This window comes from Vidua chalybeata, chromosome 6 (genome assembly GCF_026979565.1).
Source record: "Vidua chalybeata isolate OUT-0048 chromosome 6, bVidCha1 merged haplotype, whole genome shotgun sequence".
Classification (NCBI taxonomy): Eukaryota; Metazoa; Chordata; class Aves; order Passeriformes; family Viduidae; genus Vidua; species Vidua chalybeata.
The window spans coordinates 52198635-52216077 of NC_071535.1; the positions used below are offsets into that span (position 1 = coordinate 52198635).

Genomic DNA, 17443 nt, shown 5'->3' on the forward strand with positions numbered 1-17443 from the left:
GATTAGAAATACTATGCTACATATCGTTCTATGCCTCTCAGCATGAACAGACCGGCCGGTCGCGGGCAGTGATTGTCCTGCTCTGCTCTGGTGCGGCCTCACCTCACATCCTCTGTGTGGTTTTGGGCGACACGATATAATAGAGAAATAAAGCTACTGCAGAGCGTCCAAAGGAGAGCAACGAAGATGGTGAAGGGCCTAGAGGAGAATGATTTACTTAAAAAAAAAATAAAAGGTCGTGATCAGTTTTTATCATTTTAATTCGGCTCAATTTCCCGCTCCTGGTTGGGTGATCGGCCGGAAATCCAGTGACGACTCCTCTACCAAAAGCTCGATCCGCATGGGATTGACGTCCCGCTCAGCCAATAGAGTTACAATCGCCATCCCTCCGCGGCTCGGCTCGGCCGCGCCTCCCGGGGGAACGCCGCTCAAAGCTGCAGCCCCAGGCCTGGGCCATGGATGTTGTACTGAGGCAGGTGGAGCAGCTGCCGGCGCTCCTGGCTGTGTCCCGCTCCGCGCTGGTGCGGGACTGGGACCCGCTCACCCTGGACAGGGCTCTAGAGTGGGCCCGGTATTTCCACCACCTCTACGACCGTTTCCGTGCCCGTCCCCAGCTCCGGGAGGCCCTCGGGCGGCGGCTGCGCCGGTCTCAGCCGTACCCTCTGCTCGGCTTCCCCGCGCTGGGCCGCTGTCCGCAGCTGTTGGGGCTGGCGCTGCTGGAGAACCGCGCTTTGCCGCCCGCCGCCTGCCGCTGCCTGCTCCGCAGCCTCCTGCACCCTCCCGGCGCGGGGACCGGCTCCGATCCCCACGGCCTGGAGCTGCTCGCCCGCCGCAAGGCCGCTGCCTGCCTGCTGCCGTTGTCCCACCGTCCGCCGCGGCGCGCCCCCGGGCCAGAGCCGCAGCTGCAGGCCGAGGCCCAGCTGCTGCTAAGCCGGCTGCGGGAGGAAGGGCAGGAGGTCGGGGAGGTCGCGGGACAGCTGCGTTGGCTGTGCGGTGTCCTGGAGCAGCTGTCCCAGCCCCGCGCCTTCGGGGTCGTGGCGGCGGCGCTGGCTCTGCTCAAGCAGGGGCGTGGCGCTGAGCTGGCCGGAGACAGGGATCGGGGTGGGAGCAGCAGCCAAGACGGGTACCAGGCGGGTGCTGCCGGAGACGAATGCGCCGCCGGGCTCCTGCTTTCCTGGCTGCTGGGCAACCAGGAACGATTTTCTGCCTTCTGCCTTTGCCTCCCAGGTTCCCATCTTGCCTTCCTAGCTGGTCACTATTCCCAGTTAGCCAGATCTTATTTGGACCTCTTAACCAGCTGGGGAAGCCACTTGCTCTATGACCCCTTGCAGGGACGATGGGTTAAAAGTGGCCTTGACAAGGCTGAATTGTCCTGGGAGGAATTAAGGGAGCGCTTCAGCTGCCTCTGTCAGGGATCTACAGTGCTCAAAGAACATACCCAAGCTGCTCTGGAACTCCTGAGGACACAAGATGGAGACTTCAAAGTCCGTGGGCTAAGTGTGTGGACTGACTTACTGATGGAAGTAGGCTACTAATGCATGAACACAAAAGCAACGTGCAAACGTATAAAATCAAGTAAATCTGGTTAACTCTATTTGATGTGAAAGGCAAGACATCTGCTCCTCACTTTGTTGAAAGCCAAATGTTATTGTAACTGCTGATCACAATGATTCTGACTGCATCAGGTTCTGAAATCTTTCAGGGATGCCTGGTGTTTTGTGATTGTGCTGTCATTTCTGGTCAACACAGAAAATGTCTTCCTTTTCAGTACTTGCTGATTAATTACCTAATAAAATGAAGAAAATCCATTCTCCTTCAAATATGGAGTAGTTTTCTGTTTAGAAAATAAGACAGTTCTGATATGGTCATGGTATTCATGTTTCTAAATGTTGGAGGCTGAGCAAAAGTTCAAAGGGAGAGTGGCGTTTCAAATGTGAAAAACACAAATTCAGTGCTCCTTTAGTAGTGATTGTCTTCATTGGGCTGTCTGCTCTGGTGGCCACATCGATGTCGATGCTTCTGTAGCTCTTGCACATGACTTAACCCCAGTGTCAGTGAAGGAGGTGAGTGGAAGCCAACTGGAAAGCTTCTTGAAAAGTTCTAAAATAAAGGTCTTTATTAGTTGCTATATTATTTGATAATATCCAGGTATTTCCTAAGAAAAGTGAGGCAAAATGTAAGATGTTCTGTGTGGTTTTCTTCCCATTTCCATAATTTATTACATGATTCATTGCCTCATGAAGCAGAAAAGTGAGTGAACATCAAGCTTTTTTATTACATGTATATATAAAATGTATTATATATATAAAACTTTGTCTATATATTTTTACAAAATATTATATAATTGTATGTATAAAATATGTGATATATAGAGTATATATAATATTTCCCCCCTTTGTTATTTTGTCTTATCAGTTTCTTTTAGGAAAACTTGAACAGGGTAATTTCTACCTTTCCACTTCCATTAAAATGAGTACTGTAATGCAGTACTGTAATGTAGTGTGTGTATTCAGCTCTGTAAAACTAGTATTACCAAAAGTGAGCACTGTAAAAAGAGAATGGTCAAGGAAGATGAGGCAAATGTATGGAACTGCTGCCAAAAGAGTTACTCATTAATCTTTTTTGTGGAGGACGTGTCAGATTTCCTGTAGACCACATTCCTACAGTTTCAAGATCAATTGCGGCATCTCTTTCTTTTGTTGCAAAAGGCTTGTAGGAGGGGTTAGAAGATTCTTCACTTATGCTTATAAGCTTAAAGAAAGCAAATGAGCTATTAAATGTATAAAATGTATTGAAGCTAAATAGAGTAGTAGTCTGTCTTATGAAAAGAAAAAGTGTATATAACTATGGCAGATATTTCTGAATGGCAGAACTAAAGTGAGAAGAATCTTGTGGTTTTTTTAATGGAACCAGTTAGTACAAGGATCGAATATTGTTTATCTGGGGAAAGAAATGATGCTTATTTGAACTTGTATGGAAGTAATTACAGACATAAATAAGTTCTTATTCTTCACCTATTCTAAAACAGAAGAGATACTTAGGGGTAGCAACCTTTATATAGTTAGAAGGACATCCTACTAATCTGTTGAAAGTACAACTTTTCTTTGCATTCCTTGCTATGTTACAGTGAGACAAATTATGGAGATCTGTGGATGAACATATTCTAAAACTACAACTGTGGCAGTTGTCTTGCTCTTCTGAAATGGAGTTGTTGCCCCTTCTGGAACTTGCGGTCAGTCTATAAAGACACCAATGTCAGTGGACCTACTGACTGAATCAGTATTTCTGTGGTATCAAAAAAAAAAAAAGAAATCTCTCTAAAAATCTGTCTGAAACCTGTCAGTATTTAAAACTGCTTAGAAGTGTAAAGCATGAAGTTTGAATTTATGTTGTCTAGCCACAGTTCCCTGTGTTATGTAGTTTTGGCATTTGGTGTGGAAACTCTGCACTTGAGCTTGCTCTTAACGCTTTTAACAGGCATAAGATTTTTTTGTCTGTTAGAATACTTTCTGCTATCAGAGGTTCCTGATGAATAATATACCCAAAGATGCTAGACAAAGTAATTTGCTTCTCCCAGATATACATTAAGGGTGATTAACAAATATTGCAATAACCTTGCAAATGTTGTACTATCAAACCAAACTTCAACAATTAAAACCTACTGTTCCCAGGTATCTGAATCTCTGGGACAAATTTCAATGAGGGTTAAGTCTTAGTTTTGCTTGTCAGGTTAGATATGTTTCCTAATCATTCTCAGAATGTTCACTATAAATTAAGTTGTTTAACTATTTCTAGAATAAATCAGATCCTTGTAGGGAGTTTCTTCTTGCAGCATTTCAGGTCTTCCTTTTGATAAGCTTTGTGTTATGAAATTCAATTCATGAAGACATATGTCTTTCTTTCAAGAAATGTTTATTACACCTTTTAATAACTAAGTGCAACTACAGAATCTTTTACTGGCATAGCTAGGAAGTAATAGGCTCATCAGTGACTTTATTAAGAAAGTAAATAAATAAACATGGGCATGAACAGGCAAGAGACAAGGTTAGTATAAACCTTATATACTGATTTCCAATTCCGTCTTCCTTATAGAAACAGGGATAGTAAAAGGTAGTTTAACTTCAGTGAGACAAAAGCACCTGGTTATAGTAATTACACAAAAAATATTCCAATCTGTCCCAAATACATTATAAAGAGAGGCCAGATCTCTGATTACCAAATTCCAAAAACCATATGGTATTCATTGAACAAATACACTGGTCCACATTCCCTATTATTTCAGCATGCTTGTTGAGTTCTCCAGGTAGCTGAGCAAATGATGAATTTTTTCTGGAACTCCATTTTTAATAAAAGTATGAACAGGAAAGGAACCTCCTCCTTTTATATATTTGCAGCTCATGTGTGTAAACGCTTGACAATCTCAACTATCATAAGAAGCAAGATATTGTAAATGACAGGCTAAGGCCTCTTCCACAATCACCTTCCTCATTTTTCTTTTTTTTTTTTCCCTTAATAAGGAGAAGCAGATCTCTGCTATTTACTAAATGGTGATTGAAGAAACTGCTATGCTTGTGTTTTAGAAGATTGGTAAGGATTGTGGAATGAGTCAGGAGGATCTTACTTGCCCAGTTAACAGCTGAGACATTTTCCTGCTATTGATGTTTATTTTTTTTTTCCCAAGAAAGAAAAAAACAATTTACCCCTTGACAAACAGAACTGTAACTCCACAAGTGACATACTATGAGATGTCTGGATACAAAGTTGCCTTTTTTCTTATTTTTCTTGTGAAGTGTATGTTCCCTTGTACTAAGTAAAATCTAGAAGAAAGCAAATGATATATTCTAGTATTTTGCAGTATGTATGCAGATACTAGAATAAAGATAAATGATGTAGAATAAATTGTTCATTTATGAAAACAATATTAGCAAATTGGTACTATTCAGGTGAATATGCAAGCCTGATTATCACAATGCATTAGCATGAATTTTTTTTTTGCACACAAGGTTTCTTTCCCCCAGCCCTTTCCCAAATAGGTGAATAAGGGTCTAATGTTCTTTTCAGTGAGCATGAAGGATGATTTTTTTTTTTCTTATTGTGTGTAAGAGAGTATTTATTAGGTCATGAAGGCAGATTAATATTTTAATCACATGGAAGTAACATTTTCAGATACTGTTTAAGTAGAAAGTTAAAGTTGTATGGCTAATTTTAGTTCTGCTATTTCTGAAAAATGGAAGGTTTAAAGCTAAATTTTATTCCTTGTGAACAATTTGGATTAATAACCCTTTGCAGAGTGCCGGCAAAGGTCCTACATCATTGCCGTTCAGAATACAACAAACAGTAGTAGCATAGGCACCCTGTACTTGAGAAGCTTATTTATTTGTTGGGCAGAATTGCAGAAAAATAAATAAAATGCAAGTGGAAAGGGTGAGGAGAAAAGGTGGAACATCGCTCACTTTTGAAGACCCATTGAGAAAGGGTAGATTTCTCCTTCACCAGAACTGAATAGCTTTGCTACTGCTGGAGACAGCATTAGCTTGGTAATTTTGTGATAAAAAAATCAGAAGAGTTTTGATTTGATGTTGGCTGTTCTTCTAAAGCACTCATCCTCTGTGTGCCAAAATGACCACATTGATCAGTGGTTTAACTGGCAATAATATTAAGGTAGTGAATGAGAAATGTTGTGTAGGATAGGAAACTGTTTATTCAAATAGGGGCTGGTCTCACAGAGGTGAGACCAAAGGAACAGCATTATACCTGCCCTGGTATAAAATAGATTTGAATAATCACAAGTATGGTCTGGAAAACTAGCCTTTTATCAGGTAATAATTAATATAAATCTTTCCCACAGGCAGTTTGCTCTCAGTATTGTATCTGTCTCATGAGGAATTAAGCATACACATCCTTCTTTATTAATCAGTTATGCGCCTTACTGAATTTCTGATTAAGAGATGCTAGACAACCTGGAAAAAATTCCACGTTTGTTCTTCCCTATGTACTTCTTTTTAAAAAGTCCCAGGATAAAACAATGATTGTATCAATGAACTAGACCAGATAGACACGTAGTTGAGGTTCATTCTCTTTGATAGTTTTTCAAAGATAGCCTACAAAGACAATTTAATTTATCCTTTAATTCCTTGTGTGCCAGTACCTTAGAGTTACTGATATTATTTAAAATATTTAATTATATGCAAATAATTTTCCACTCTGTCGGTTCTTTCACAACTAGGTATCTGTGTCCTTAGATCTTTAGAGCATGACTAGATATCTGTGTCCTTAGATCTTTAGAGTGGTTGGCATTTTATTTACAGTTAGTATTTTGATTCAGCTCAGATACCACAGAGGGTGGCAGCAGAGCCTCTCTACACAGATATGTTTGGACTTCTGATCCAATGTGAGAATCCAATCTCAAGGGTCATTTCTAGAAGCAGAAGAGATGCAGGGAGAAAACACCCATGGCTGTCAGAAGTTAGCCAGTCAGAAGTTTCCAATTGAAAAGTCCTATTAAAAGTTTGTTTTGTCCTTGCAATTCTAATTTTACTGGATCTTTAATGTAGTCTAGGATCAGGTAATAATATAAACCATATCCTCTGTCTCTATCCACAAGCCCATTTTATTAATCATATTAGGTATGCAGCTCTTAAATTCCTTTTCTATTACATGATAAATTCCATAGTATTATGTGATCAATTTACTGTAACACTTAACTAGTACATTTTACCAGAAATCATAGCAGTATGCACTGAACAGAAAATGTAGGAATCAAATTCTGACTCTTGTCTTGAGCTGCACCTTCCTATTATATTTCTTCCTTTGGGAGGAATATTCAGGATGATTACTCAGACATGGGCTATTCATAGTGTGTAGCTCACAAACACACTAATCCCAGCATTTGATAAAGCGCTATTTAGATTTTTGGCAATTGTCATGAGTTTTAAATCCCACCACAAAGATTGTTTGAATGTTTTCCTAAGGATAATTTCCAGTAATGAAATGTGTACTGCTTTTACCTACACATTCGTATCATTGTTGCTCTTATGGCATGTTGGACTCAGAACAGGAAATCATAATTGTGGTCTTGAGTTCCTGTACATAGTTCAAAATAAAGTTAGCAATGGAAGAAAATTATCGTGTGCTTTCTATCATGCATAATAAATATTACACCCATAAAAATAAGCCAACAATGCAAGACTATTTGCTATATGATTAAATTATCAGTTAAATACCGAGATAAATACTTGGTTTTAATGCTGAATAACTGAGAAAAAAATTTATATTTGCTTTGCTCTCACAGGAGGAGATAATGAATCCTCTTTAAAGGCTGAAATGTGAATGCAGACTCTCTTTCCGATACTTATAGACTGTGGAGTCATTAATATTTTCTCATTAATGTAAATGAGCTAGGTAAGAACAATTGATTTCTTCTAGGAATTAATTGGACATGATCAATCCCTAAAACAAGTGTGACAACAAGGTCATTCATCAGCTACTTAACATTGCAATAGCCTAAGCTTGCCCTTTCAGCCAGGAAAAGATGCCATGCCCTGGAGAAAAGGCTTTTAAATCATTGTGCTATTGACAAAAAATGGTGTACTGTTGTATCTCAGACTCATCATTCTTAATGTTGAGGTGAAAGTTGCTGACTTCAGGTATTTTGTAATTTGCATTGTTCAACCTTTGGATTTAGGGCAAAAATATAAAGTATATATAGGAAACTAAGGGTCTTCTCAGCTATGCAGGGATCTTCAGGCACTGGAAGTGATATGCAATGTCATAATTTAATTAATATCTAGATCTTCTACACACTTTTGAGTGAGATGATGGCATTTTTTAATTATACCAGTGAAATAATCTGACCCATCACTTATTTGCTTCAAATTAGTTTGAGCACTGAATTCACCTCCAATTTGCCCATGGTTTGCTTTTTTGAAGAGGTTGCTTTCTCCCTAATGCAGCAAAAACACCTTCCCTCTTGTTCTTTATAAATGTGTACAAAATCCTGTTCAACTTCAAAGATAATGTGCATCAAGGGAACAGTAGGAGGACCATAATGCAGAAAATAATTTCTAGAATGTAATGGAAGGAACTTCTCAGTATTGCTGAAGTAGCCAAGAACTGTCCCCTATTTTTAAATGAGTCAAAATTCAGTAAGGAGACGACCCCCTCCACCTGCAAACAGTATATCAAACTATAATTTAACCCAAAAAGCACAAACAAGATCCAGTAGAAGGAAATGAAAACTTGAAACAGTTAAAAGAAATATTTTATTTTCTGTAATAAGATTGCCAAGTTAATGGAATAATTTATCAACACCTTTTGTGGTTTTCATTGCTTACTTGCAATCCTTTGCAGAGACTTTGTGTGTTCCTAAAATGTGCTTTTTTATTTCAAACAAAAGTTTTTTGGCTAATAGGACCAAACATATGGCCTGGTAGGGAAAAAACAAGGAAGAAAAAAGAAAGGGCTGGTGTGTGCACTTCCCCACCATGAAATTTGGCATGCTGTTTCACGCCTCTGTGAGCAGTGAGCATAGTGTAGAACACAAGAGTGTAGCGTGGAGCCTGTGGCTCATAATGACAAAGCTGCAGTTGTAATGTTTTGATGTGATCATTTTTCAATAAACATATGAAAGGTTTTATCTGGATCAGACTTAATACTACTTCCTTTTGAATGTAATTGGATTTGTGGCACTGGCTGTAATTGAGCTAGGTAGGGCATGAATTTTGGTGTGAAGTGTAACGGACAATATTCCCGCCAAGAAGAAACACTGGACTTATTTTCTGAAGACCATAAAAATGTGTAGGAGCATCCATTTGTATGAAAGAAGTTTATTATCTGAAAAAAAAAAAAATGTTTAAGTGACAGGAATTTTTCCTATGGTGTTAATTCTAGTAACATAAAATTCTCATCTTCATACCTTGCATCTATGTCGAGCCCTCCAAGATTTTATCTTTGTCCTATGGCTTTCTACATATGACAATTTTTATTCCTTTTCAATCTGAGAAGGGGAAAAATGACTTAAATAATTCTTTTCTGTGTTCAGTGATGTCAAAAATGTGTTGCTGGCACTGCCAGTTCAAGACTTTTGGAAACATAAATTAAATTGCTAAGGACTAAGAGGAGCAATTTAAGAAGGTGCATTATCCAAACATATGTACATGCACACTCCGCTAGTCACTGGACATCTGGTTGAATCTGGAATTACTAGAGTAACTTTCAGGTAATGGTGAGCATGCACTTGCTACTAATTCCTATAGTAAAATACTGGACCGTGTGCACGGCACAAATTGCTCCCAGTGGTATCTAAGATATTTCACTGTTGTCATTATAGCCTCTAGCAAACTCAGGATATTTGAAAAGAGTATGGTGTCTGCAATGTATTAAAGATATTATATCCCTATTTATAGTCCAATTCCATGAATAGAAAATTCCAACAGAGAATGTTTACTATAGAAATTTTGGCAAAAGGCAGGTATGTTTATTTTATGGGCCAGGTATTTAGAAAAAAGCAATTAAAGCCACCTTGCTCATTAACCTTTCAGTTCCTTGTAGAGCACTTTAAGCACAAGAAAGTGATTGCATTTTGATTTGTAATGCTTCAGTTAACTGGCCTTCTTCTCTGGGTATGTGTGCACTGTACTGTGCACACATGTACTGTAGCACGAGCTTTAAACACTTGCATGTGTTTTTGTTTCACTGTGATTTAACTGATATGCTGATCTAAATTCTTTGAACTCATGGATTGCAAATGCCTTTTACCATGAACTTTGTTCAGTCCTTTTTACATCTACTTTGCAAAGCTATATCACATGCCATAACTGTATTATCATGGTTATTGCTATTTGAGAAGACTCAACAAATTATAAGCAAATCAAATCAAGATAATGATTTATAGAAATATAGCTTGACTTTTGCAGTATAAATTGGAAGAAATGACAGCGTATTACTTCGCCATCACTGAGTATGATGACCACAAGTTGATGAATTCTTACTCCTTTTAGAAGGTTATAGGAGATGAGGAAAATTGCCAAACTACATCCCATGTAGTTGGCCTAAGAAATGTATTAGCTTGAATCAGAAATCTTATTTTAAAACAGTGTATGTATTAGCAAAAGAGACATCTTGAAAAGTATTTGGGTTCTCAGAAGCTAATGAGAATGGCTTGCTATGCTCACAAATGTTAATTTGCTCTTATGTTAATTTTTAAATTTCCTTCCAACAGCAATTAAAAATAATAGATAAAAAGAAACATGAAAGGTAAAAGAATATTTCCCCCCGTCTTATAATTACAGAAAAATAACCTGTGTGTGGGATGAAGTTTTTTCCTTCAGCCTTCATAAAGGCATATCCAAATAAACCTAAAACACAGAGCTTCTTAAAATGCAAAGGTTTTTCATCATCTTGGCAGCTGTGACATGCGATCGTAACACACCTGATGTATCCTTGTCTCTACAAAACTTCAGACACAGCGGCATTTTGCTCTTTATGTTGAAGTTTGTGACTTCAGTGTTTAGAGAACATTGCACATGTACATGATGTAAAATGTTCAGCTACTGATCAAGGTCTAGAAGGGACTTTTTCCCAACAATACTAGAAGAGACCTTAGGTTTTCATTTCTCTTTGTATTTAGCTTCATATTTTGTAGTGTGAATTGTCACTGCAAAGATTGGAAATGTTGATTCTTTTAGTCTTCCCTTCTGAGCCTGTCACATGCATACAGCATGACAAAAATGTTTTGGTCCAACTAAAGCAACTGGTTGAGAGAAGAGAGATTATGATATGTAATGGTAGAAATAGGAATTTCGTGTTATATGACTTGCCATGCTATTTGTATTATTTTTAATACATTTTACAAAATTTCAGTCTATAGGTCTGCCTGTACTTCTGGACATACACATTTTTTTAAGCAGCATTTTTACTATCAAGACATGGTTTTGGATTGTGAAATTCTTTATTTAAATGTAACACAAACTCAATTAAGAGTTATTATCCAAAAATGGTATCTTTTCACTGAGTTCTAAGGAAAGTAAACAATGTTGGTGTCAGTCTTGTCAGTCTACTGAGTGAAGCACAGAGAAATCAAATTGTGTAGAGTGATACAGGGAGTTTGTAGCAGTTGCACTCTTGAAGCAGGTATTTATATTTCTGGGTCTGATTGCAAATCTGCCCTTGTTTAAATAGGAGACGAAGATGTTTGGAATGTTTTACAGTGGTTCAAAAGCAATTCTTAAGAAAAAGCAAGAAGACATTTTATATTACCAACAAAATTGTTCATCACATGCACTGTTGTAGACTTCATCTTGGTGACTTTCTTATTCCTTTGACACTCCTGCAGTAAAAGGTAATTAACTTCATATGAAAAAAAAAGGAAAATGGTAGCTTTTCCACCACAATGAAATGCTGAAATCTGAATGAATGATGAAGCCTTTAGAATTAGTGGCAACATTACTGTAGTGAACTCGGAGAGTGACCTGCCCTGAAGGAACAGGGAAAAGCAATAATGTTCACGTTCCATCTGTCAGGAAGGTGTAGGAGACATTTGTTACATAATGACTGTCCCATTCACTGAAATATTATGGGGATTAGAAAATACCTTGCATAATTTATATACACCATCTCTATTCTGGAACCATACATTAAACTTCCCACAGGCAGATTAAGCTGACATTCTGAGCCATATGCATGGTTTATGTGGGTAACATAATACTTTCAAATTATATCTGCTATGAGCCAATAAAATTAGTATGGGGTTGTTAGGCAATAGCCTAATAACAGCTAAACTAACAAAGGTTTATAAAATACTTCTCTCCTAATTTTTCATGGGGCATTCATTGTTTTTAATTTTTTTCCTTAGCTTTACTGATGAAAGGCAACATTAAAAACCAGTACTGTTACTACCCAACATGCCAGTGTTCTCAGGCATATACAGAATTTGAATCTCTTTTGCTCAAATATTAATTTCTATGGTTCAATAACTGAATTTTCAGCTAATATAGAATTCCCACAAAGCTATGAAAAGTTACACTCGCTTAGAATTGAGTTGCTTGAAATAGAAAATGTGATGATTTTAGATACACTTTCTGAGGTGGTATTTTACTGTTACATCAGTTTTTATTTCTGTATGGATATTTTTCAAAATACCTTCACTGACTGACTTCCAAAACAGTTAATGAAGACTTTCATTCCATCAGGGCTTTGTTTCTCTGGGTTTTGGGGGCAAGAGGATGCTTCCTCTTTTGAGAATATCCCACTAGTACAAAACTGTTGGCACTATTTAACTTCAAAGAACTAGAAATCTGTTCAAGACAATGTCAGGACAAGAGGATTGATTGTTTCTTTTATATTTGGATTGTTGGTTTCTGAGCTGAGAGAGATAGAGCCACAACACACTAGTGAGGAGGCCAGCAGTGCACAGCTTCTTCATCCATCTGGGAATTTGCACTAGGTGCTGTGTTAATTCAGTGGTGGCTTTGGTGTATTTTCTGTGCAGCCTGCTGTGTCTTCAGGTGGAGCAGCCCTGCTCCTCTTCTGCCACGGAGCATAGTGCTTTCTGTTGGCTCTGCTTCCAGCCCAGTAAAGCTGAGCTTCCACAGACTTACCAGCTTTGTTGCTGCTCAAGGAGGTAGCCTGGCCTGCCTGCCCGCTCTTTGGGGGAGACCAAGTGTTTGTGTGGCTGTGTTTTCGCTTGGGTGGGGTGCCCTGCTTTCCCAGCTATTCCAGCACATCTTATCTCAAGAGTGTGTGCTAGGGCAAAGGATGTGGGAACATATGGCTGGGGTAGGAGATATGTGCAGCATTTTCTCGTGGCAACATTAGTGGTTTATGCTTTGTTCAAGTACAGCATGCAGTGTGTATTTTCTTTACTCCTAATCAAGAGTTTAGAAAAGGGATATACATTATGATTAAATGAAAAGCATTGAAAAGGAATGGAATTTCTTCTTTCCCATTACTCCTTTACAATGATGCAGAAGATAGACTGTCTTAGAGAATTATTGATGTAGTCATTTCATCAGATGGGTAACATCTGAACAGTAACTTTTATTCAATTTTCCTCAGTCAGCTTAGATTTATTCTAAAAAGAACATTATTGCATTTAGGTCAGTTATTTCCCTTATTTAAAATTCTATTTCATAATTTGAAAGCAAGTTGTTTATTTTCCATTAAGAAAAAGTACTTTATATTGTATAAGATGACTGGAGAAGGATAAAGATCTAATGAATAAAAGAGGAGACTAGGTTTAATTCTATTTCACACCTTTGGAGGAGTGGAACTGCCTGGGACACAAAGCATTGATCTAATATCTGTTCAAGACTTTTAGGATTGACATGTGTTAAAATTTGTTTTATATTTTAAAATTTGCTTTCTGACCATTAGTGTGTTATAACAACTGAAAGAGGTGTAACCTCATGAAAGGGATCTCTTCCTACTTTTACTACTGTTTTAAACTTGTAGCAGAATTTAATACCACTAGATGCATTTGCTGATAAACTGTTTTAATTAAGCTTTCTCTCACACCTCAACAAACACACTCCAGAGTTCTTAGGTAAAAATAAGCTGAAACATTTTCTTGCTCTAAGGTGGTTAGTGTCAGCAACAGCATATTTTGTTTATATTTTCCTGTGATAACTATTGGTTTAGAAAAAGGAAAAACAACCTTAAATTCTACATAAATAAAATGGGAACGAGTCTCACACTGTATGTAACCATACCGACACAGGTTTTGCCATCCTATTGTGCTATTTTGGGCTTAGGTAGAGTTAATTTTCTTCACAGTGGCTGGTATGAGGATGTGTTTTGGATTAGTGCTGAATACAGGGTTGACAATGTGGAGGTGTTTTTGTAATTGCTGAGTGAGGCTTGCCCAGAGCCAAGGCCTTCTCTGCTTTTCATATGGCCCTGCTGGTGAGGAAGTCAGGAGTGCCTGGGAGAGTAGGAGACACAGCCAGGACAGGTGACCCAAACTGACCAAAGGGATATTCCAGACCACATGGCATCAGGCTCAGGATATGAAAGGGAGGAAGGTGATAGGGGTGGGGAGGTGTTTGGAGTGATGGCATTTGTCTTCCCAAGTATCTATGGCTCATGATGGGGCCCTGCTTGCCTGGAAATGGCTAAACACCTGCCTGCCTATGGAAAGTAATGAATGAATTCCTTGGTTTACTTTGTGTGCACGGCTTTTGCTTTCCCTAATAAACTGTCTTTATCTCAACCCATGCATTTTCTAGTTTTTACCCTTCTGATTCTCCTGCTGATCTCATTGGTGGGGCAGTCAGTAAGAGGCTGTGTGGTGCTTGGCTGGGGTTAAACCATAACACCTATTGTAAGTTTTCTAAGAACACAGAACTGTTGGTGATAGAGATCTAAGGAGAATAAAGTTATAGAAGTACAATGTCATTTCACTAATGTACTTGAAAATCCTCATGGAAACATAGTGGTCTTTTCACTGATTTCTTGAGTGTTCCTTCATGAAAATGGCCTCAGGTCTTTCACTCTGACTGCTGCCTGTTTGTGTGCTGCCCTGAATGCTTTGTAAGTCAGCAAGCAGGCTTGTCAGTTCCTCTTGTGCTGTAGATCTTTATTAATAGGGAATACGTAATATTATCTGTTCTTCTGGAATTGCCATTTATAAAATAACTGATGCTTCAAAGAAAAGAAATATTAAGTATGATCCCTGTTTCTTCTGCTGTTAGTGGTATAGACCAGTATGGAAAGGAATTTATCGTTTGGAGTCTGCCTCCCAACCTCTGCCCAATAACAGCAAGCAACTGCTTTCATTACATTTTATTATTGTGCGTCAGGAAACAATAATATGTAGACCTAAATTAGAAGTGGAATCCTGACACTGTTGAGTCACAGTAATCTATCTATTGACTTCCCTGACCTGCAGAGTGGAGTAAAACTGCACAGTTTAAGGCAATGTCTAAGGATTTTGAGGTAGTAGAGCTGCAGCAGATCCTTGACACAGAACTTCCAGCCCATTAGTCAGAACGCCATGGTGCACAGGTATGGTGAATATACAAGCAGGAAAATGAGACTTGTACCATGGTTATTTCAGGCTACTAAATCAACATACCTACAGTTAAGGAAACAAAATTTACTAGGCAATTCATTATATTGCTTTTACCAGCTACTATAGAAATCTTTATGACATTTAATTATTATTCTAGTATTCATTATTTGAAAGATAAATGAAAATTGAGCTCTGTTAAATATTGTTTATTTTATGTCCTTGGGGTCTTAACCAAGAACAGTAATTTTGCTGGGTTTCCCCCCCCTTTTCTGCAAGATCTATGATGAATTCGAATATTCAAGTTCTTTAATTAAAATATTTCCTTTTGTGCTTGTTTTAACATGACACACAGAGTTGATTAACTTTTCCTGAGTATATTTTGGAAGACTGATAGTTAAGTTTTGCTAAGTTTAGCTTTTATAAAGATCTTACCTGAAATTATTTCTGTGACAAGATCTTGCTCTTAAGGTATCATAATAATGAATCAAAAACTAAAGATTGTATGCTAGGTTGCCACTCTTTGTAATGTAACTAGAAGGTGAAGCAGAAAAAAAATTCTATTTCCAAACAGAATCTCTAACAGATGAAGAAGGGAGAAGCTTTATAATAGGGAGGTGTGTTGCAGAAGAGATGTAGTAGCAGTGAGGAGCACTGCTGTTACTGTTTTTAAACCTACTGCTTTGCTGGAGTGCCCATGTCACTACAGGAGCTCTTTATAAATTTCTCCCCGTGTGGATATGTGAAAATGTTATTTATCTTGAAAATGTATATCTGAAAAGTTTGCATGTTTCTTTTTAAAATAGCAATGCAAACATTCTTACAGTTCTTTGTACTCATGAAGACCCATCCCCTAATTTAGAGAACTAACTTACTTTAAAAAGAAACTCCTTTCCCTGGCTGTGGAAAACAAAGAGGTATTCAGCAGTGGTTAAGAGGCAGGAGGGCCAAGGTTTTTGGAATGCTGTATGTAACATGAGAATCCCTCAAGCAGAATGGAGGGACCACGCAGTCAGTGCTGCATATTCCTACCTACCTACAGGGATATAGTTATGCAATATTAAATGTTCTTTTTATTAAACTCGTTATATTTTCCTTATTGATTCTATAATCTTTCAAAGAATATTTTTGCACTTATTAAGTAGTGAAGCATATACAATTTTATTATTAAATTTTTATTAAGCATTAAATACTTGAAAAATATTTTTCAAATCCAAAACTGAAGAGCATTTAACTATTAGATGTGCAAATATAATGAAATTGTATTTTGAAAACAGGAGCCAACAGATTCTTTGTGAACAAGCTGAAACTCATTAAACTTCTTGTAGTTGCTGTCCCAGGTAACATCCATGCTGGAGTGCTGCATAGTTTGGGTGCTGGGAAAGTAGGTGCTGGTTTGCACTGGAAGTGGAGGAGAGCAGCAGCTTAGTTTGGGTGCTGAGCAGAGATTTAGTGCCCTCAGTGCTGTAGTCTGGGTGATATTTTGAGGAAGCTGTTCTGCTTTGCTAAAAGAGTGTGTCTTTGCTGAGTTTTTGATGAAGCTAGCCTGCCTGTTGGTGATCTTCAGAAACGGTCTCTGCACTTTTTCATAATTTTATGGTATTCTTTGAGCCAATTCCTGGGCAAAGTGAGAACCAGAGTGGCTAATTCCTCTTACTCACACCAGAGGAATCCTATGCATTTTTATGCCATCTGTGTATGCTTTCCATGTTCCAAGAGATCTCTAACTGTACATTTTGTTGAGTTTTTTTTCCGCCCTGTAATTCAGCATAGATTTGTTAAATGTTGGATCATTATGGATTCTCTTCTGATGGATTATGCCCATTGGGCATGGGTGGGACTTGTGGGTAGTATTCGTGGTTATTTGTTTCAAGTCTACAATAAAAAGTTTCTCTTCTCAATTCTGATTGCAACTTTTGGCTTTCTTCTGGTTTTGACAGATTGAGAGGGTTTTTTTTTTTTTTTTTTTAAATTTCCAAATTATTTCCTTTGTATCCAAGTGCTATAATGTAATGAGCCTTTAGTGTACTCCTGCAGTGTTTTCTCTGTTTGCTTTATGCGCAGCCTTGATGAGAAGGCTCTGGCAGTTTGCAGCTGTTTTAAAACAGGTTTGAGATCAGAATTCTGGAGGGCTTCAGAAAGCCTGTCCTGCTGCCTATCCCTGTCCTGCTGCCTATCCCTGTCTTGCTGCCTGTCCCTGTCCTGCTGGGACACAAACCAGTGTGAGGTGACTGGAGGACATCCAGGTTAATATGAAGTAGAGAAGTGTCCATGAAAATGTTACAAACGAGGATCTAATAAGCATTGAACATTCTATGCTTTCAATATTGATAATAAAATGGACATTGTCACAAAGAGCTGTGCTGTGCAGATGTAGCTTACTTTGGTGCAGATTAATTAGGCTTAACAGGAACTTAAGTCTGCTCTACAAATGCAGTA

At 38.2% G+C, this 17443-nt stretch overlaps 1 protein-coding gene across 1 annotated transcript; it reads left to right on the forward strand.

The window, feature by feature from the left end:
• Positions 1 to 455: 455 nt before the first annotated feature.
• On the forward strand, positions 456 to 2374 carry FANCF (FA complementation group F). The gene has a single exon (XM_053946288.1). It carries the CDS (start codon positions 456 to 458, stop codon positions 1533 to 1535), a length of 1080 nt encoding a protein of 359 aa, XP_053802263.1. The 3' UTR covers positions 1536 to 2374.
• Positions 2375 to 17443: the final 15069 nt, after the last annotated feature.

Excerpts from the sequence above, each read along its gene's own strand:
- FANCF (XM_053946288.1), top strand. The coding sequence starts at position 456 with ATGGATGTTGTACTGAGGCAGGTGGAGCAGCTGCCGGCGCTCCTGGCT.